The sequence below is a fragment of the Montipora capricornis genome, chromosome 6 (assembly GCF_036669925.1).
Source record: "Montipora capricornis isolate CH-2021 chromosome 6, ASM3666992v2, whole genome shotgun sequence".
NCBI classification, from domain to species: Eukaryota; Metazoa; Cnidaria; class Anthozoa; order Scleractinia; family Acroporidae; genus Montipora; species Montipora capricornis.
This window is the reverse complement of record NC_090888.1, coordinates 61,721,278-61,742,434: the sequence shown is the minus strand read 5'-3', so window position 1 is coordinate 61,742,434 and position 21,157 is coordinate 61,721,278. Positions and strand designations below refer to the sequence as shown.

The window sequence follows — 21,157 nt, the reverse complement described above, 5'->3', positions numbered from 1 at the left end:
TCAAAGGCAGTGTATTGCCCTTGTGGACCTTGTGCCATCGAGAGATCAGACAAAGCATTTGAACAAGCCTCAGTTGAAGTCGAAGTTGTGTTGTTGTTTATAGCAGCAAACTCGCCTAGGCCTTCAGCTGAAGCTTGTATTCTTTCGGAATTTTCTTTATGACCTTCGTCTTCGCCTTCGTCATTGCGCCGTTCCAAACTGGGGAGATGAATTTGGCGAAAAAATTCGCCACGCTCGTAACTGCGAGCTACCATATTGGTTAGATTAGCATTTGGCGCGCTTTTACGCGTAGCACGAGCCAACCCCGGGTACGCGAGTTACGCCACCTTCTACCGTTTACATGGCAAAAAGCGACCCCGGCGAGGCGGGTTACCCGGCATGGCAGACCGGGCAATCTGCCTTTCGCAAGTCACCCCACCGATCATGTAAGAGCAACGCCGAAAAAATAAGATTTTATATGAACAGGCGGGTTACTCGGCTTCCATGAAATCAGGCCCTAAATCTGATCGTGCTACAAGTTCATCGCAGTCGAAGTTTAATTAAGAACGAAAAGTACGCATGTCCTTACCAGGTTTTGACGACCTCTACAATGCACTATAATGCACTATTATGTGCTTGTTTCGTTCAATAAAGTTGCAAGCGAGCGGATAATTGAGCTTGAGGTAAAGTATTGTTATTAGTTTTCGAACCACAGCCTTGTCGCTTGCCGAAGCAAAGAGCTCTATTGTTCCAGATGTTGTCTCATTTTAAGCACATATCCTCGCTATTGCAGGCTTTAGCATTTTGTTCGAAGATGAGTCTGTCGTGGGTTCATTGTATTCAAATCATCTCCTTTACAACCATTAGGAGCTTATACTGCGGAATCTTACCTTCAAGCGCTAAGCACCAAACTGCCTTTTGCTTCCATCAATCAAATTTCCGAACATAGACGGCAAACTTCCGGAGGAAAGTGAATTGGAGTTTTTGTTTAGTTCACAGCTCCAACACCATTATGATATGTTTTTGAAAATTGTTCTGTAAAAAGATTGGTACAGATTCCATCATTTTCCATCGGCGTCGAGTTTGAATATACGAATGTACCGTGGGAACCAAAGATGCTGATTAGTGGGTTATGTCACGCATCAATTGATTTCGTCATCTGTGGTTGCCGTCGGAAGTTTTATGGAAGCCAAAACGCAGCGAGGACGACGACGGCTGCGAGAACATTGTCTTACATATTATTTCCATTTATTATTGTAATTCGCGAGGAGCATGGCTCGCGCAGTGGTGAGAACACTCGCCTTCCTCGGGATCGATTCCCGGATTCGACTCCGGATTTGGTTCTTCATCTCCGAGAGGTTTTCCCCCGAGTATTGCGATTTTCCCCTCTCCTCAAAAACTAGACTTGCCACAAGTCGACCTCACGATAATCTCAGGAGAAAATGTTTCCGCGAGCGAATCGTGATTTTTCGTACGCGAAGTGGATGAGCGAGCGACGAAGTCGCGAGAGGTCGACTTGTCTCGCTTGCAAGGTTTTCATTTGCGTCTCGCGCCAAAAGGGGATGACGTCATTCGCAAGCCCTGAACTTAATGGCGCAATCCGACGAAAACAGTCGAACATGTTTGTTTCTACGAAATCGAAAGAGGAAATTTGTTGACTTTGGGCTAAAGGTATCAGAAACAAAGATGAAATAAAACGAAAGCTTATTTCAATCTCGAGTCGCCGCTTGGAAAGGAGATCTCCAGTGGTATTTTTTGGACCAACACTTGTGCCGTGATTTGTGCTGAGAGAAACGAAAGACTAATTCGAAAGATTAGCAAGTAAGGGAAAGCTTCGAATCGTCAAGAAAGTCAATTGATTTCACTCATGAAAGATCAGGTAGGCGTCAGGTGTAGGAGACGTACAAGAATTAAAAGATACATTTTAGGGAAACTTAAACTTACCATTTAGCGATGCAATGACTCTCGTCTATGAATATACATGCATTTTAAACTTTTTTGTTACATTGGACGAAAAATGTGTCGATAGTCGTTGAGAATCGCCTCGGGACTTCCAAACACCAGTTTATACTTAAGATTTTAAATGTGTTGTCTCCTACATAGCGACCGGCTAGAGACCAAATCTTTCGTGAGTGAAATCAGTGGAAGAATTACGAAGACGATATCATGCCACCCGCTCCAAGTAAACGACCAAAAGCGTACGGGACTAGTTCAAAGGTCAGACTTTTCCCAGCTCCGGTTGGAGAAGACACAAACATAAACAGATCTATGCAAGACAGATATTCTTGAATTATTTTCCTCTGATGGTCGCGTAATCGGAATATCTAGCATGTTTGAAAATCACGCTTCACTGCGTGTGGCAAATTTTGATTGACAACTCTATCCCCTGGGGTCCACGAGGACTACTCTGATTGGCCTAGCTCAGCGACCCGTTTTTGGGTCGCTAAATTGGCGCCAATCAAGTATGAAAAGTCCTTCGCTCCGCGCGTATCTAGACGAAGGACTTTTCGAAAGTCTACTCAAAAACCAACATTTGATTTGATCTACGAAATTAACTGACACCAGAACTCGTGATGATGATGATTATTATTCCATGGCTTTTTGCGTGGAAAGAGGGTATCAATATTCCAGGAATGAAATTGGTGTGAACAGTTTGGACGTCCATAAATTGGTCTTTTTACGTCTTTGTCAGGACGAGAACGTCACAGAAATGTAACAAAATGGAAAACGCTCGCGTGTGGCGTGCAGAGCTATTTTCTCCCAAACTTACTGTGTTATGGCGTTCCCGTAACCGTTGACGGCGCAAGTTTCCTTTTCGTAAGCGGCCGTTGCCATTTGGAGGACACTTAAAACAATTTTCACTGTTGAGCTTTTCATTTGCAAATACTGAGGAAAAAAATTTTTAATCCAGGACTAGATTAGCAGCGTATGTCACTTACATTTTGAAAACAACTTAGAAAAAGTAAAAAAAATAAAAACTAGAAAAAGTCCGGAGAACGATACCAAACTCAGTTCAGTTACTGCAGAGCATGCGCACCTTAAGTGGCTGAACATAGTTTTTGATACCTGTTTCATTTACCTTTTTCTCTACAACCCTTGATCCTTTAGTCGCCAAAAATGGTAGCAAGCAAGTTAACAAAACGAACTTCAGTTTTTTGATAGTTAAGCTGACGTATATGCCGTTCCCATGGCAACACGAATAAATATAAACAGGCCTTTAAAATCGGTGTTGTTTGTTTGCAGAAAATCTGGTCGTTCGATTTTCTTTATAATTTGCATGCAACAATCTTGTAACGATGCTCACAAGTTAACACTATTTTAATAAAAATTTGACAGAGAGATCATTAATTATCCCTTGTTGATGATTCACTGAATATCCTCTGTTAAAGAATTTCCTCTGTTAAAGTTCAATTTTTTTCAATACTCCAGTTACTTATTTCCTAAAGTATTTTTGTGCCAAATTTCGTTAAATTCTAACGAGTGGTTTTCGAGAAATAGGCTTATTTTCGAGAAATCTATTCCGCATTCAATCGCAATTTTTAAACTTACTACGCATGCGCTTCCTTTAACTGGGTTCTTTCGGTTCTTTCGATAACAAATTAAAATCTGCGATTTGCGGAGTTCTTTGCATCGATACCTTTTCTAACATACATTTTTCATCAAAGACTTAAACCATCAAAACACTTTGTTCAATTATGAGGAAAAATAGTACAGATAGCGGAAGCATTGAGCAAATAAAATGATTGCTGTATTGAAACCATGTTTATTTTTTTGCAATCCTTCCGCGCGCGCTGCATCGCGTTAGCAAGAGCGCGCGCGGAAACTGCGTTTGGCCACCTTAACCAATACACTACCGAGATAACCTCTCCAAACATCGCAATTTTAAAGCATTTAAATGAAGCTAACCCTAACAATTCACTGAAAGCTAACCGAACAAAAAGACTTGGTTACTAAGAATGGCATCGACTGTCAAAAAATGGCCACGACCGTTTACGAAACGGAAATTAGCGTCGACGCTGTCCTTTCTTTTGCACTCACCCAGTTAAACATGTCAATTCAAGCCGGCCGACCCTCAAAAAGTGAACTCTAAACAAAGTGAATTCGTTTATAAAGCTTCGTCTTGGATCGGAAGTTACTCTAGCTTGTTTTTTTTAATATAGTGACAAAACGCGCACTGATGCGTTGCTTGCAATCAAGGGAGGACGTCATGCGGACAACTTTGAAATCGACATAATTCGGTTTGAGCTGAGAAATGTCTTGCATTTCAGCGTCTTTCAGTGTATTTTTCAGTAAACAAGCTGCTCATCTTATTTTTTTCTACAGACTACCGGAGAAGTATTTCGGTCTTACTTTACCTCACAAGTTACCACCGCGAAAGGAGCCGATGCTTGTAAGTGGACTGCCCATGTTGGGTTACATGGAGCAGAGTGTGGCCACGGCGCTGACCAAGGCATTGACTGCTGTTGGCTGCTTTAAACCCAAATACCCTTTTGTGGACGCCAAGAGATCTGCCCTTCTTTACATAGCCTACCACCTTAAAGGTAAGCAAGGATCAACTTACCTTTTCACAGTTGAAAACGCCACCTTAGTAGTTGCCGTAAGGAAGCGAGTACAGTGTCTATGTCCGAAACTCTGTCACAGCGTTTTTTATTCCCCTGAACACTGGGCACAAGTGCTGTGTGTTCCCCCTTCGCTACAACGATAAATATGATAGCAGAACATTAATACAGAAAGTATCCTAAACATGCATAAAAGGTAACCTGAGGCCTAAACAAAAGTTTTTAGGCGTAAGGTTAGCTTTTATGCGTGTTCATGATACTTTCTGTATTCATATTCTGCTATCATATTTATCGTTATGGCGAAAGGGGAACACGCAGCACTAGTGCCCAGTGTTCGGGGAACAGATAACACGGGGGAACACTAAACGCTGTGACACCGCCTGATGTGGTTGTTTTAAGGTACTAGCGAATGGATTTCTCTGTGTTAAGGACGATTATACGGAATAAGAAGGAAAGTCAGAGAAGTAGTTTTTGTCCCCAGCCAAACCCTTTAGTGGAACCTTTACCTTGCAACGGAAATCAGCAGAAACTTATTTGTGGAAAAGTCGCTTTATGTATGCTGGTTCCCTGGAAGAGGGGACAAACGGAGTACTTGTTAGGAAACTATCGATAGATTAAGATCATCGCAATATTTTTTATTTCGTTTTAGCCTACAACCCAAAAAGCAGCGACTACATTCGCAAAAAGTACAAGCAAAAGTTGATGCGATTCGAGGAGGAGTGCGAGCTGATTGGTTACCTTGGTAAAGAGATGACGAATCGTTATCGAGAACCAGAGGAGCTACCAATTGACTTCGATCATAAATTGACAACTTTCCTTGCACTCAAAGACATTGAACCTACAGCCACATGGTGTGCGTGATGTCTGTCACCGTTGAAAAACATTGCATTGCTTTGATAAGACATTGCACGAGGCAAGGGAAAATTCAAAATTTTTTTGTTTGGATAACAAAAGCCGTTAATTAAGTCTTTCAAGTTTCTAAACGATTCCATGTTGTATAGATTTGTAAATATACTGCCTTGCGAGAAAACGGCAGATGTAAATAAATCGCCTTTTGGTCAGATATCTCTCTCTTGAACTGGTTCAGGCAGGCGCGTCATTGGAGAACCTCTTCCTTTGTATTGGTATTTTTTATGCAAACTGCGTCTGCGGTTTGGCCTTAGTTGGATCCTGGAGAGACTTGTTGAACGGGGCCCCTACCATTACACGCAAAAAAAATTGGACATAGGGCGGCGTCTAAAGCAAAATGCACAGCAAATTATGCGATTGTTGACCCTGTCATTTATGTAATTATATGTAACTTTATTCAGTGTACTGAGTGCCCTAAAAGTCTGCAAAACGCACCAAGTACATTTGCTCAAGAAGTAAGAAAAATAGAAATATCAGAGTGTTTTCTTAGACCTTCAAGCTTCCAATTCTTGAAGCAAATTATAATTTACTTAGTTCGCAGGGCAATTTAATTGTCTAATTCGCCTCGATGGGAAAATTAACGTCATCAGTCAGATTTGAAAACCAGAGAACGGCGGTAGGAAGGTTATCTACAGAAAGCAATTCTCCATCGAGAACAAGTTGATGTCACTTGCGAACAATTTGTCTCCTCTCCTCTAAATTGGTTGGTACTTGTGAACTCAGGAAATTACATTGTCTTCTCGATTCCTCATTAAGGACGGTGCCTACTAATTAAAGATATTTTTGCCACGGTGTGTGATTATGCGGGAAATGTAGATCTTAACAGTGTTATTGAAATCCAAAAAGAAAATTGGGGGTAACCACGCATTTTTCAAAGATAATTGATTAATGATATTTGTAAAAAGCTTTAAAATACAAAGCAATGTATGTTGTTCTTTCTCAAATTGAAGTTTAATTATCTCTCAAAAATGTATGGTTACCCCCAATTTTCTTTTTGGATACCAAGAGTACTTTACTAAGATCTACTTTCTCCGGATAGTTTTAAATCGCGCAAAGATATCACTGTATTAGTAAGCATCACTGATAGGAAACCCAAGTATCTCGAAATACGCAGAACGTATGCGCCATAACAATAGTAGGCACCGTCATTAAGATGTTTGCTACTCCTATAAATTTACACCGAACCGGTCGGCTCAGTTTGTTGAGCATCGGACTAACGTGCGGGATATCGAGACTTGAACTCCAAAAATTCAGTCGGCCTCTTTTTCAGGTGCCCAGAAAAGTGCGACGATCACTTCTAGCTTTTGTCTAATAGTTCAAATACATACAATAGGTGGTTTTCACGTTACGTCATCGCCGCCATGTTGGTGGACGAAATCCGAGCAGAGATTACAGAGAATGTGCTGGTGACGCATGTGTAAATGCTGATCTTGTAATCCCTCACTTTTTCATGATTTTACTCGTTTACATCTCTGCTTCCGGACGGTGAATTTTTTCATTTTTTGCATGTTAGCTTAGATTAATTTAAAACGTTTGTCTTTCAAATTCCAAAAAATTCTGTAGGTGCAAAAGAAATTAGCGCCACATTTCACAAAAACTTATTTTTCTGAAAAAGTGACCTACAGATTTTGTTGAATTTTAAATATGTTAGAGATTATTGCTAACATTACCTGGTAAGGCTGAATGGCAAAAATTTCACCGTCCCTTTTTTTCCAAAAAAAGACAATATATCTTGATTTTAAGGCTCAAAGAAATGCCTTACATCATTGTCATGGTAACGTTATTTTGGAGGAAAATGTGATGTGAGAAACCTATGATGGATACTTAATACCCTGGCCCAATGTCTTGATATGATTATCCTAACTGTACCTAAAAACAAAATATGTTTATTTTTTTTGAAAAGAGGAGAAACTATTTCGAGCCTTAAAGGTCTCAAATCTCTGCAGGGACAAACGCACTTTTACTACTTTTAAGCTTTACCATATTAATGTAAGTATAAAATGTACTATCCTGTGTTAGCCTTCAGTGCAGCTGTCTTATTAGCGAGCGTGAGTTACAAAAGTTGCGCACATAGAGCCACCATGTTGGACTTGCTTACTCCCTTGATTGCAAATTTCCCTTTCTCCTCAATATTTCTCCGGTTCAAAAATTCAAGATGGCGGCCAAAAGTTTCATGAAAAAGTTAACCGAGAGTGCATCTGTTACAATACCCCTCCCCCTGGAAAGCAAGCCACTAGCAGGTGTCGAACCGCTCGCATGGTTACACGTATTATGGAAAGTAAATTTTGGACTTAACGTACTCCAACTGCACTAATTTAACAACTCCAGTTCGTTCAGCTTTTGTCAAAAATGTCTTCCTCTTGTGCACTCAGGGTGTCAAAGCTCTCTTGCCATTCGCGTAGTTCTTCCCTTAGTTCTTTCTCCGTTTGTAATTTCTTTTTCTACAGAGAAAATGAAAGACAAATCAAGTGAATCTTATCGTTGTATAACTAATTTAATTTATAATCTTGATCAAGACACTACATAAATTATGAGGCGGAGAGCACAAATGTGTTAATCAATGCATTGTGACAAACTGCTTTAATCCAGTCGTCGTATTGGGCTGCTTGAAGCTAAATATAAGGTAATGCGCCGATCAAATCGAAACTTCAACATCCTCCCCCCTTCCCCCGGCAAACCCCAGGCATTTGACTATCTTCTGTTCCCGGGGAGTGGGGAATTTGACCTTTGCCTGCCTGGGGTGGGGAAAATTGAACCGGAAGGGTCAGGTTTGAAATGAATTTTTTCGGGCGTTAAAGTCACTAACAGCTATATAACACATGTTTGGACGAGATGGAAGAGTTTAACGGAAGAGGTATAGCATTTGTGAACGATTGGCTTACAAAAAAGGCGTTCAAAAGGTCTTTATTAAAGACGACAGGAGCCGATTGTTCTTTAGTAGGGTAAGACAAACAAATCCGACGATAGGGTCTCAGAGAATTTGAACACCACTTTGACCAGAGGGGCCGGAAATTTGAACAATCCAATCTTCAAAAGTTCAAATGCCCGGGGTTTGCCCGGCAAGAGGGGGGAGATGTTGAAGTTTCGAGTTGATCGGCGCATAAGCAAGTCTGGCCGATCAATTTATTGCAAGATTCGATAAACCTCTCCAAAGGAAAAGATGTTCCACCGAAGTGGAGGTGACTAGTGGTATCCGCCACTAGCCACCTCCACTTTGGTGAACATATGGTTTAGTATATACTAAAACAGTGGGATAATACAGCACAAAAATATGCTTTTAACTCATTTATTCCTACAAAGATTACAACATTTTCGGGCGCAAATTCCTCGCGAATTGCTCGGAGGTGAATAGTTAACAATTATTCTTTGCAATCGAGGTAAATATTGTGCCGCTATTCACCGAGATTGAAAAGACTAATTGTTTAAGTACATACTCACGAAGTGATCTCAGCAACGATTGGAGAAGAAAACCATCCAAAGTCGATTTAAAGTGCCCCTGTGACCAAAAAATCAAGTCGTATTTTTCTTTGGATTTCAAAGCTATGTTAACAAAACACAAAGTGACCCACGTTTTAAGCCTTGATTTCAAAAAGACACCTCTTTATTTTAACTGTAATTTTCCTATTTAATGGTCCGCCATTACTAACATTATGTTCTTGAGAGAGCTGGATCGAGGAGAAAATGACGTCAAAGGCTCACTCGTTTAAGAATGCAAGACGTGTGTACGCCGCAGAATTAATATGCAGCACGGGGGTTTTGAGCTTTCAGACTTTTAAACTCAGGCTTTGCATACATAATGAGCTGCGTTCACACGCTGAAATTTTAAGCTAGTCACTTTTCCCTCGATCCAACCGTCTGAGGTCCAATCGGTCAGTTTTGAACGTGAGTAATGGCGAACCGTGAAATCCAAAACTTACACTCAAAGTAAACGGCCTTTGGATAAAAATCAAAGCTCAAAATTTTGCCAGTCAGGTGTTAAGCAAACACACTTTCAAAATCTGAAGGAAAAAAGGAAGTGGTTTTTTTTATCACAAGGACACTTTACTTGACATCTCAATTCACGCGTGGAAAACGTCCAAGCGGCACAAAGCATGCGCAAAAGTTATTAATTACTCCGAGTGAAAAAAATTGTTGGCGTGAAGATTGTTTAATTTTCAGCAATAATTATCTGGAAAGACAAGGTCAACACACTGGTTGGCAAAAGTATGAACTCTTCTCTTCCCTTTTTGTGGCCCTCTTTGTATTCTGTAGCACAGCATCATCTTGTATCCTCAACATTTTCGATTCAGAAATGCTGGCGAGTTTACGCCGGCCTTTTTGTTTTGTTTCAGTTTGGATCACGCATTATTCACTCCGTAGGGAGTGAATAATGCTCAATTACTCGAGATAGCGAACCAATCAGATTGCTTGAAACAACAAGATCACTGAATGAGTATATACTAACAAAGGATATCCGGAGTTTGAGTAGCCAATCAGCGTGCGCGTTCAACGCTATCCACTGTTTCAGTATATAATATTTAACAATTATTCCACGAGCGCGCGTTGGATATGAGATGAGAGATAGCCAACGAGGCGCGTAGCGCCGACTTGGCTACAATCGTCTCATCCAACAAGCGCGAGTAGAATAATTGTTAAATATTATAAACGCCCACAAAATCACGCGTATGCTTGCCGTGTTTGTAGATCATGGTATAATGGCTCATAACCCATGATGGCTTAGCCAATTAAAACTCTCGAATTGCATTATCCAATGATCCAGTTTTTAATAATTAAAGGTATCGCATAAACAAATCTTATAGTGGCCAAATCTGAGGATGGAGCTACAACATCTTATCCCAAGCAACCGACCTAACAAATATGCTGACATTTACCTGATTTTTGTCTAGTTCTCGACCTTCGTCCTGGAGGTTTTTTAACGCCTCAATATCTTTGAGCTTTTTCCTCAATTTTACCAACCACGAGGAATATTCGTCGTACGGGACGACATCATATTTGGGTAACTTTACTGCATTGTCCAACTGTACATCACCCTGTCTCACTGACTGCTTCCTGTGATGTTTTTGGGTATACTTTACATCAACAGCAATGAGATTGGCCCAGCTGAAGCCCAAGTAAAACGAGACTTCTTCTTTTGAGAAACCCCCTTCACGAAATGACGAATAATAAATGTCAATTGATCTTTCTGCGTCTTGGGGATTTCGAACTCTGATGACATTTTCACTTTCAATCATTCCTGTAAGACGCTTGAGTCTTCGCTTTGTTTGGAGATTTTCCCAGTCAAGATTTTCCCTTTCAGTTAGTTCGTTTAGGTGAACAAAGACATCTAGTCCAGATCCTTTTCCCAAATAAAAGAGTGTAGTATATTGCCTTGTTTGCGACTTGAATGACATGTTCTTATACACTTTCTCTTTACGCGCTTTATCTACATCGTAGTGTTCTTTGGATTTTCTTCCCCACCTTTCTTTGAGCTTTTGTAAAGAATCATAAAAATCCTGCACATGGTAGTTGTTCAACTCCAGATCTTCTCGTGGCCAAAGAAACATCACCTTCAGCAAATGTGCATAAATCCTCTTATGTTGTTCATCGCCCTGTTCAATGGCAAATAACTTCTCCACAAATTTGTACATTTCTCTGTACTCTGTACTCCTCTTCAGGTTGAGGAACTTCGCACTTTGAATTCGGCCATCTCGGCCATCGGTGCGGAGAATGAAGCGCCATACTTGTTGAAACAATGAGAAGTAAGTCATTGTAATATTCTGGGATGGGCTCTTCATAATTGAGATAAGCTAACTGTTTAATTTTCTTGAGAGTTTTCCCTGGTGTTTCCTCGAACCAACTACGCGAGAACACGGCTAAGAAAATACCACCGGCAAGAAACTGATTGATCTGATACCACCTGTGATGCCAACGCTCCTCGGGGCTTTCAGTGTTCCATTTTATATCACCTTCACCAAAATAACTAAAATATTTAGCCTTATATTTACCGATTTGCCATGGAATCATTTTCTCGTCTAACCTATTTCCTTTGAAGACAGTGAAGTCTTCCGATAATCCTTCCATACAATCATAGAACCGGTTTCGAAGATCTTTTATCCTTTCATGGAACTTGCTCCAACATTTTTCAACTTCATCCGGTATTACCTGACAATACGCCAGATACTGTTGCAACTTCTTCAGGCCGTCTTGACCCCGAAAGATTTTTGCACATCGCAGAACATCTAGTAAGTAAAACATAACAAAAAGTTCACCACGGAGACCACTGTTAATCTGAAAATCCGTTGATGCCGCGAATGACTTTTGAAACCACTCGATTGCCTCAAAAGCAAGCGGAAGCACTGCAGTAACATCTTCTATTCCTACAATGCGGTATTCTTTGAGAACAGGGTCAAATAACATTGTCATTTGTTTCTCGTAGATGCGACCCATTGTGTCAAAAAGGAAAGAATTATTTGGACTCATGTTAATTGCTATTTTGCAATACTCAAGCGCCTTAGTAAAGCAAGAATCAATGGTAGATTCAGAAAAGGTTTTGGCATTGATGTAAAACACTCTGGCCATTTGCTGTGCGAGCATGGGATCTTCAAATCTTTCTAGCCCTACTCCCAGAACTTCTGCGGCTTGATTAATACTGTCTTCTGTAGGTACCTTTTCCCCGTCTTTCGTCTCTTTAACATACAAGATCTTTTCAATTAGCGGCGAGAATTTCGTTTCCTCATCGTCCCCATAATCAAATTTTCTCCGAAGCTTCAGCATTCTCTTTGCACCATCATACAAATAGGTTGAAGTGAATGACGTCCCGCGATTTTCTAAAAGAGAAGACTTCAGAAAGTCCAAAACTAGCTGGCTTATAGCCTTCTGTTCTTTCTCCGCCATCTTGTCTAGTAATGTACTGGCGATGACTGGATGCACAATGGCAATGGCGATTCCTGTTCCCAAATGAGTGCTGCTACAATCAACTTCCTGCAAAAACATACGGGCCGAATGCGTAAGATCCTCCACCCAATTCCTGTAAATTTTTCTTCGCAAAAGGCCTGCAGAGTGCATAATTGTGTCAAAGCAAGAAACAAACACAGGATAAGGGTTATATAAACTAAGAAGGGAGGTATACTTCAGCAATGTCCATTCGTCACTGGTCACTTGTTTCAAATTTCTTTCCACTACGCTTGAAGCGTAATTGGGATTAAAATTCTCTTTCATTATCATAAAAGAAATCAAGTTTTCGTTAGCATAGGTTTCAAAATCATGCTCTGGATCCTTGTGGTGAAACTTTCCTTTCATTTCTGTGTATTTGTCTTTAAACCATTCAACTTCTTCTTTGATAAGGTGCTGCTCAAGATAAACACTTGTTTCCTTTTCTTTTAAATGACAATTGTATGGTTTCTGTGTTTCTTTGCAATAAAGAAACACACAGAACGGTAATTTAGTTCGGGGGTGTTGGTTGGAATGTTCTCTGACTTGCCATAGAAATTCCTGAACCACGATATCGTCAGTATTATCCACCAGTGCCAGTACAGGGGGCCGAAGAGAAAGCTTGCTGTCGTCTTCGTAACCTACGTTTGCTAGAAGCAAAAGTTCTTTGCAAGTGGAGTCGTCTATTTTTGTTACCACTGCACAACGAAAGGGAAATTTGGCGTTGTGGCGAAAATCCCACAGAGCTTGTCTTGCTACTGTAGTGGCTCCAGCCCCAACTTGGTGATATATGATAACTGTATGAACTTTTCCCTCTAACCCACGAGAGTGGATTTTTTCAATTAAGGTTTTCAGATGTTTATAATTAGCTCGCCGCAGAACATGATTTCTCTGGTTATCTGTGAACCAAAAATTTTTCCACGTTACGGTGTACCCTCTGTAGAAATCAATCTCCACCTTCGCTGACATTTCAAGCCGTTCCTTAGGGCTTAAATCAAGTAATTCATCACACTCAGTAGCACTGACGATTTCGATATTACTGAAACACACATTTTTTAAGGGTACGGGCTACCAGAATACATTGTGACGTAACGTTGTTGTTGATCGATTCCCTTGACCATTTGCTGCATGCACTCTTGAAATTCCCTCCATGACATTCCGATAACACCTCTCTCTCTAAGTTCGCGTTTCTCCAGGCAAGTGTATGTAAGTCTGGCTTCCCAATCCTTAACAATCTCGGCGTTTTCGGCAACGTAGACTACTTGATTGGGGCCATCTAGGTTGGTGCAGAAATCTTCAAATATATTTGCCATTGCTAGATAATCTTTCGAAAAAAGCAAAAACAAGACCACTGCCCTTGCGGTGGGGATCTTCTCTGCTACAGACTGGATTACAAGGCTAAGTCCTCTTTTCCTTCTTGAATTATGCCACTGTTTAAATCCCACTGCTTCTTTCTTAAACTTAACGTACCCATTTGCAAATATCCAGTGGGTCGTGGTGTCTATTCTGTCAATTAAATCCTCATTTTTGTTGTAATCCTCTGCTTCGTGTATATCACACTGATATTGACCAGATTTGAATACACTACAAACGCCATTGCAATCGGAAGCTTCATCGTCAAAATCAATGACAACTTGCCAGTTGATGTGCTGCACAAAGCTCAATGTTTTACTAAGAAATTGTTGATTCGATTCACTCTCTGGTTTACTTAAAACCAAAATAGGGTACACCGAGGAATCTAAAACGTCCTTGTTTGCACAAAGCAATCTTCGAAGTTTACCATGAAGATACTTTGGCCCTAAAGAACCACGCTCTGCCAAACCACCGCTTGAATAGGATTCTTCTTCGCGTTTCTTCCGCAATTCATCAAGCCTCGGACGATTTTCCATATGATTTTGCAGGTCTTGCAGTTCAACTATTGCCCGTGTTTGCGACCCATCCCTGATGAATGTGGTTGCACCTTTGTTTCCCTTATCGAGGCTCTTAAAATCAGCTTTGAATATCTCCCCCGAACAGAGAGTATAACTGGGCTCGATGTCGACCTCAATCACCACTTTATCAGAGTGTTTTCCATCTTCTCCTCGGATTGGAATGAAAACCGGGGGTCGGATGCAATTTTTAACATTACTTCGGCTATCGCCAACAAAGCATTTATCTATGAATTCCGTTAATTTCTCGGTGTAAAGAGGCTTCTCATTTACTGAGCAACCAACAATTTCTCTAGGCTGGTAACCACAAGCTTGATCCCTGATCTCATCGGCTACTCCAAAGTGAATGGTTCCATTGGTTCTACTATTGAGGCAACCACAAGCAAATCTCAAGGTCTCGCGCAAGAATTTGTTGAGGATGGAACCTTCAGGTGTGTCACGAACCGTTTGAAGAATTTTGAATTCGTGGGCTGGTCTTATGAGGTCTTTAGGGCCCGTTTCCCAAGTGTCCAAAAAACAACCTTCCTGGAAATAACTACCGGCATACTCCTCATTAAAGAGCCTTGGAATCTGACGACGTTGTACATCGCGAGCCGGCGAGGATTTTTTCTCACTTAGGGGCAGATCCAAAAGGTCCATGGAAGAATCTTTAACCTTGCTCCTTAAGGATCTGAAATGTTTACTCCACTTAAGATCTTGACTTCCACTGTTCGGATCAAACGATGCATGATACTTGCTCTCCTTGACATTTATGTCGTAGAAGCATTTTCTTTTTTTGTCGAAGCTAAATTTGTAAGTTGACGATTTCTTGTCCTCCAGCAGCTGCTTATCTACCAACACCACCAGCATATTCCGCTCGTACTCATCGTCTTTAAGTGAACTGAGGAACATCTGATTAACCTCTCCATCCCATGGCGACACTTTTGTTTTTGTGGGTGGTACAAATGATTCACAGCCTTCGTTCTGCTCAAATAAACGCAAATGGCTCTCAGGTAGCAGCTCCAGCCAGTCAGCCTTCTTTTCCCTAATTCTTGCCCAGAGTTTCTTTACTTTGTCCTTTGGCAACTTATCTTTTGTAACCACGATAAAGTTCAGCAATGATTCAAGCTCATTGGCTCCTCCACCCCGCTTAACAAAAACTGATCGCACAACACATTCTCTGGTGTTTGCAGATCCCGTTGAAAGTTGAATGTCTATTCCAAAGAGTTTTTGCAATTTCTCTTCCATCGTTAAAGTACCGTTCTTGGATCCTTGAAAAGTACTCTTCTCAGAGGGATCAATGGCCGGAAGTGGCTGTTTTGACTCTTGTGGGTTGCTCGAGCTGTCTGTTTCTTTGGTGTCATCTTCTGATATGGACGAGCTAGCTTTCTCGGAACGCAAAAAAACTTCATGTTCTAGAACAACCCATAAACCCACTTTCAACTGTAATTTCTCTTTTAAACTTTCTTCTTTTATCAAAGACGTAAGCTCGGCCCCATCAATTTCCTCTTCCTCTATCATTTTTGCACTATCTTCAGGGACACCTAATTCCATGAGCCAACTGCACAGTTCCTCAACTGTCCACTCATCAAACGTTTTAGCAGAGTTTCCCGCTGCTTGGGGTTTGTAGAACTTGAACACCTTCAAATGTGGGTCAAGGTTCCTCAAAAGTTTGCTCTTCGGGCCCATTTTTAACTTCAACACCGCCACGAGTTGTTCTGGACGTTTACTTGCAAGCAACAAGAGAGCCTGCCCATTTAAATGTTCCTTTTGGCAAAAGTCGATATACTTCTTAGGCAGTCCAATTTGATCTAACCAGGCAGCTGTCTTTTCAACATCCCATGTTTCCATTGGTGACAGTGCTGAAAATAAAAGTGAAAAAGAAAATGCTTTCAGCTATGACCACTTGGTCGCCAATAAGGGGAGATGACTCCTCCCCTTACAAATGTTTTGATCCGACAAGGGGAATTTCACATTTCAAAGTGGTCGACAATTGACTCGAAATAACCTGCATAAACGTCTTTGCATTCATGACAGGCGATGACTAATGCATTCACTTTTGGAATTACCAAATAGGGAGTAGAATCACTAATGAACGATGCCAAAAGAGGTAGCAGTATGGCACCAAACTATTTTTTGACTTTTATCTACCACCAGGACGTTTTAATGCCAAGATCTACAATGTCGTTTATTTTAGCTAATAACATAGGGGGCAAAATTACTGAATGCTGATTGGTCAATGAAGAGGGCATTTTTTCTTAATTTTGCTTATGAAGAGAGCAACATTACTCGCTCACGATCGGTCGAGCGCGCTCACGATGCAAAACTTGTACTTTCACTCTTAACACTAGCAAAACATCGAGACCTCAGCGATCTGTTAAGATCAAAGGTCAAAAATGATTTTTCTCGTACAATTTGGAATAAATGAGCACTTGTAAAATTCTCAAAGACAACAAATTGCACTTGCTCTGTGGGCTCGTGCAATTTTGTTAGTCTGAGTCGTGCTCATTTATTCCAAATTGGAATCGAAATCATGTGATTACCTATAGCAAATTCCAATACGCTTTACTTGGTTATTGCAAAACAGGAGAGCTTGCCCTGATATTTAAAGTTTACATGAATGGACATCTTACCTTCATGCGAGCTAGTCGGAACTGAGCCTTCTTTGCCTTCAGCGGTGTCTCCTTTTGGGAGTACTTAAATTAAGAAAGAAAAGAAAGCATAGATTTATGGCAACCTGAACGGGTGATGGTATTACTTGTAAGTAATACACTGGGCAGTGTGGCCCGGTGGTTAGGGCGCTTGCCTTGAAATCCGGAGATCCCGGGTTTAAGACTCGCTCTGACCACTCGTTGAATTTGATCCGGGTAGTCACCTGGTTCAACTTCCCAGCTGCACTTGTAAATAGCCAACTGGTTTGCCTCCGGCCAGTTGGGATTCTTAACAGTTGTTGTTGTTGTGTTCTGTTGTTTCGTTGATTGTGTTTCATTGGCCCTGAAAAGCCCCTATGGGGCCCGTCAATTAAGTATGTATTATTATTGTATTGTATAAGTGGTGCCCAACGAGGTAGCAAGCTGGCATGGCACTAAAGTGTTGGAAGGGTTAATCAATTGAGTTATTTTCCACAGTAAATTCTAATATGCTTATCATATTTAAAGCTTAAATGAATAAAACCGTACCTTCCTGCGAGTCAGGCGGAACTGAGCCTTCTTCGCCTTCAGCGGAGTCTCCTTTTGGGAGTACTTAAATTAAGAAACAAAAGAAAGCATAGATTTATGGCAACCTGAATGGGGAATGGTATTACTGGTAAGTAGTGCCCAACGCGGTAGCAAGCTGGCAAAGCACCAAAGTGAAGTGTTAACGCCTGTATCAATTGAGTTATTTTCCACAGTAAATTCTAATATGCTTATCATATTTAAAGCTTAGATGAATTAACACTGTACCTTCCAGCGAGTCAGGTGGAACTGAGCCTTGTTTGCCGCTAGCGGCCTCTTCTTTTGGGGGCACTTAAATTCGAGAGGAAAAAAAACACACATTTAAGGCAAGTGGCAACCTTTTCCCCACACGGAAAAAATCCTTGGGGCTCTGAAATGGTTTTCTTCAAATCTAAGACTCATAACCAAATTAATGGAGTTTTAAATCTTATTTCACAAGAAGTCATGTAGGTAGCAAACAGATCCTGGTCGAGACTTGATGAATTAGGATCCACTTGGTTAAGAGTGGTCCTGAGGACTGTCGTTAGTGAGACTGAAAAAGATCCTGGTAGGTCAGTTCTGAATGGTGTCATGCTTGCCTATTCGTGTCATGCATATTGAGGTATAAAAGAAAACGCTTTTCTCGTCATGATTTCCTCCTAACTCTTACCTCCACCCTTTAGTGAACCTATTGACAGCATTAAAGTTAGACTCTCTTGGTTGTCATCAAAAAGAAGCCTCGTGTCTTGACTGCTAAGGAGCTGTAGAAAAAAATAGCACCCGCAATCTTGGACAATGTTTGGAAAATGTGACACTCTAATTTGTCTGTGATAAAGATTAAATTCTTCCTACTTTCCCCCCTCCCCCCATTCCAATATTGGTTTAAAAAACGGCAAAAGGCTTGCACAGTATTTTGCATCACATTATCAACATTGGAGGGGAAGGACTAATATATTTTGTGACTGCGTGCCAAATGATGCTTAAGCTAGAATTTTCTCAACAGTTTTGTCCAAGATTGCGGGTCATGGACAAAGCGTAGATTCCACTGAGCCATAAGTCTAATAACATTCTGAAGCAATACCTGAGGGCCATTAGGAATAACAAAATATGGTAGTCAGACGAAAATGTGAGGGACTCTCATTGGAAAAGAAATGGGGAAGGAATGAAGACGGGGGGGGGAGGGGGGAGGAGGAGGAATAGGGGAGTAATGATGGCCATGTGCTCACGCTCGTGCCTTCCAAGACCAAAGAGAGATTAGCAAGCCAGATATTATTATTATTATTATTATTACTATTATTATTATTATTATTATTATTATTATTATTATTATTTGCAACTACCGCAGCAATGTCCTGCTGGGGGTTCTTGTACAAGAAGCAACAAATTAAGCCGCCTCAGCATTCCACAACTCTTCTTAGGATCCTTGCTGATCCTAGAAGAACGGTCTTCTACCAAATACTCTTCCAGCTTGGCTGTGAAGCTCCACAAGGCGCCAACTTTCTTCAAGTTCCAGAGGGTTTTGATGTCAATTGCTACGTCCCGGTCGTTCTCCTTCAGAGCGATTCTGCAATCACCTGGGCACGCTACGTTAATAATATGGCATATCTTGTTGGCCTTCTCAACAACTACAAAGTCGGGTCTGTTGTGTGGTGTCTTCTTGTCAGTCTGGACAGTAAAATCCCACAGAATCTTTACATTCGTGCTTTCCACCACTGGTTCTGGGGAGTGCTCATACCACGTACCTCCACAGATATCATTAGGCGAAGGCGAAGTGATTATCATCGATAATCACTGAGCTTGAGGCGAATAATTGTTTTATTAAAAAAAAAAAGGTAATTATTTCAAAAAAACAGAAAAAAAAAAAAAAACATTTCAACGCGAAATCATCTTCACTGACGGTGGCAAAACGACTTCTGGCAGCCATTTTGTCCGTCGACGTGATTATCGGCTGATAATCCGAGATAGCGAGCCAATGAGAGCGCGCGATTTTGTATAATCACCTGTGTATTTATACTAATATGATATTATTGTTCTTCTTATCATTATCTTTAAAAAAGGAGAAATGTGGAAAGCAGGCCACTTACATCAGGATAGAAATGAATAGTTTAAAAATTAACATATAAAACACTGCAGCATGTGAATCAGAAGTTTTGCAATAAGAAAACTGGACGTCAGTGTGGCCGGTGGTGGTACGAGCTGACGAAGCACCCATTGGACCGTTGGAAATTGAGCATTCTAATTGCATTCTTATTGTCTCAAACTATCCAAGACCGTGGGTATCTTGTCAAAAGTAAGACATTTTGTCAATCAAGATATTCTTATTATGCTCTACTACTCTCTTGTTTATCCTTTTCTTATCTATGGTGTTCATATTTGGAGCTAAACATTTCAGTTTTCAGTTTTTTCAGTTTTTATTATGAGGTTAAACGAAGTTTAACCAAGTAAACAACTAGGAGCGACTGCAGTTAATTGGTCAGTGGTTGTAGTATACTGGCGCATGCGTGGAATACCTCGTGCTTTGGGCTGTATCGCTTATTTATCAGTGTGGCGGGAAGTAGGAGCATTGTGTGTGGAGCGTTTAGCGGTTTTTGTTCCCTCCCTCCCCACCCTCTGCTTTCCACTGTGTATCAGTGTGACGGGTGCCCATTCTTCTCGGGGGCGTGGGGGCTCATGGCTGGGTTGTCAGGTTTTGCCAGCCATCGGTGCAGTCTCCATCTTGGAGCTGGCTGCCAATAGTGGAAGCTCCAGGATGTTTCGGGCACCCAACCTCCAAAGAGCGACGATGTTGTTTAATGAATTTTACATAAAATATCACAAAACTATGCAATGCTCGCAGTTAGCAATAGCTAGTCGAGGCGAGCATTGCTTACAATAAATATTCCATATAAAATGGTTACAAATACATAACTACACATTCACATAAAAATAAATAAATAAATAAAATAAAATAAAATAGTTTTAGAATACAGTTAGTGCAGTGGAGAACAGCTTAAAACTTGTACAGTATAACATAAATAAACATGAAAAAAGTAGTTTAAATTGAATAAATAAATTTTTAATTACATGACTTCTTCCACTTTTTCCTTTAGCTTTACATTCTCAGCTTTTAGTGACTGCACAGTATCCTTAACCATTTTAAACTTATAAAACTTTGTAGCTATAAAAACATAATCACACTATCCTGGAGCTCTCAAAATTGCATCCGCACGCTGCGCTACACAAGCACAACTCGTCCATTTCCCTTGTTTCCAACACCATTATTTGTTATCCAAAAGAAAGTAATAGGAAGTATAAGCTTCTCCGAACCAAGATCCCATTCTCAGGGTATCAAGTGACAAATGACACTCAGAAGATTGGAAAATAGGGAGGCAGTGGCCAAAAAATAGGAAAAAATTTGGAATTCTCATCACAAAATAGGAATTCCTTGAATTCTATCCTCTTAAAAAAGCCAACAACAGCTCTGCTCCACAATCCAATGTCTTACTTCACATCTAACAGACAAGATGGCATGCACCCTTCATAGAAACAAGCGTTAAAACGTGTTACCAAGAACAACCAATTACATCGCACACAGTACAGTAAAGACCTGCACACCTGATGCCGTTGTTATATATTGGATACTTAGTAAAAAATCAGCCTGAAGCTGTTCTTAACATGTTGTTAAATTCTGTCTAAAAATTATACACTGTATTCCCAAACT

The 21,157-nt window shown here is 40.7% G+C and overlaps 2 protein-coding genes across 2 annotated transcripts in view; one reads left to right on the top strand and one right to left on the bottom strand.

Annotated features, from left to right (window-relative positions):
* The window catches only part of LOC138052734 (adenylate kinase 9-like), a 45,359-nt gene extending 39,760 nt beyond the window's left edge, over positions 1–5,599 (top strand). Inside the window, exons 28-29 of the mRNA XM_068899294.1 lie at positions 4,303–4,520; positions 5,188–5,599. Coding sequence (XP_068755395.1) covers positions 4,303–4,520; positions 5,188–5,399 — 430 coding nt within the window. The 3' untranslated portion in view covers positions 5,400–5,599. The remainder of the gene's footprint in view (positions 1–4,302; positions 4,521–5,187) is intronic.
* Positions 5,600–7,658: 2,059 nt separating this feature from the next.
* Positions 7,659–21,157, bottom strand: part of LOC138054259 (sterile alpha motif domain-containing protein 9-like) — a 37,833-nt gene continuing 24,334 nt past the window's right edge. Inside the window, 8 exon segments of the mRNA XM_068900743.1 lie at positions 7,659–7,888; positions 10,319–11,143; positions 11,145–13,414; positions 13,417–16,125; positions 16,897–16,959; positions 17,443–17,505; positions 17,707–17,769; positions 18,128–18,218. Coding sequence (XP_068756844.1) covers positions 7,781–7,888; positions 10,319–11,143; positions 11,145–13,414; positions 13,417–16,125; positions 16,897–16,959; positions 17,443–17,505; positions 17,707–17,769; positions 18,128–18,218 — 6,192 coding nt within the window. The 3' untranslated portion in view covers positions 7,659–7,780.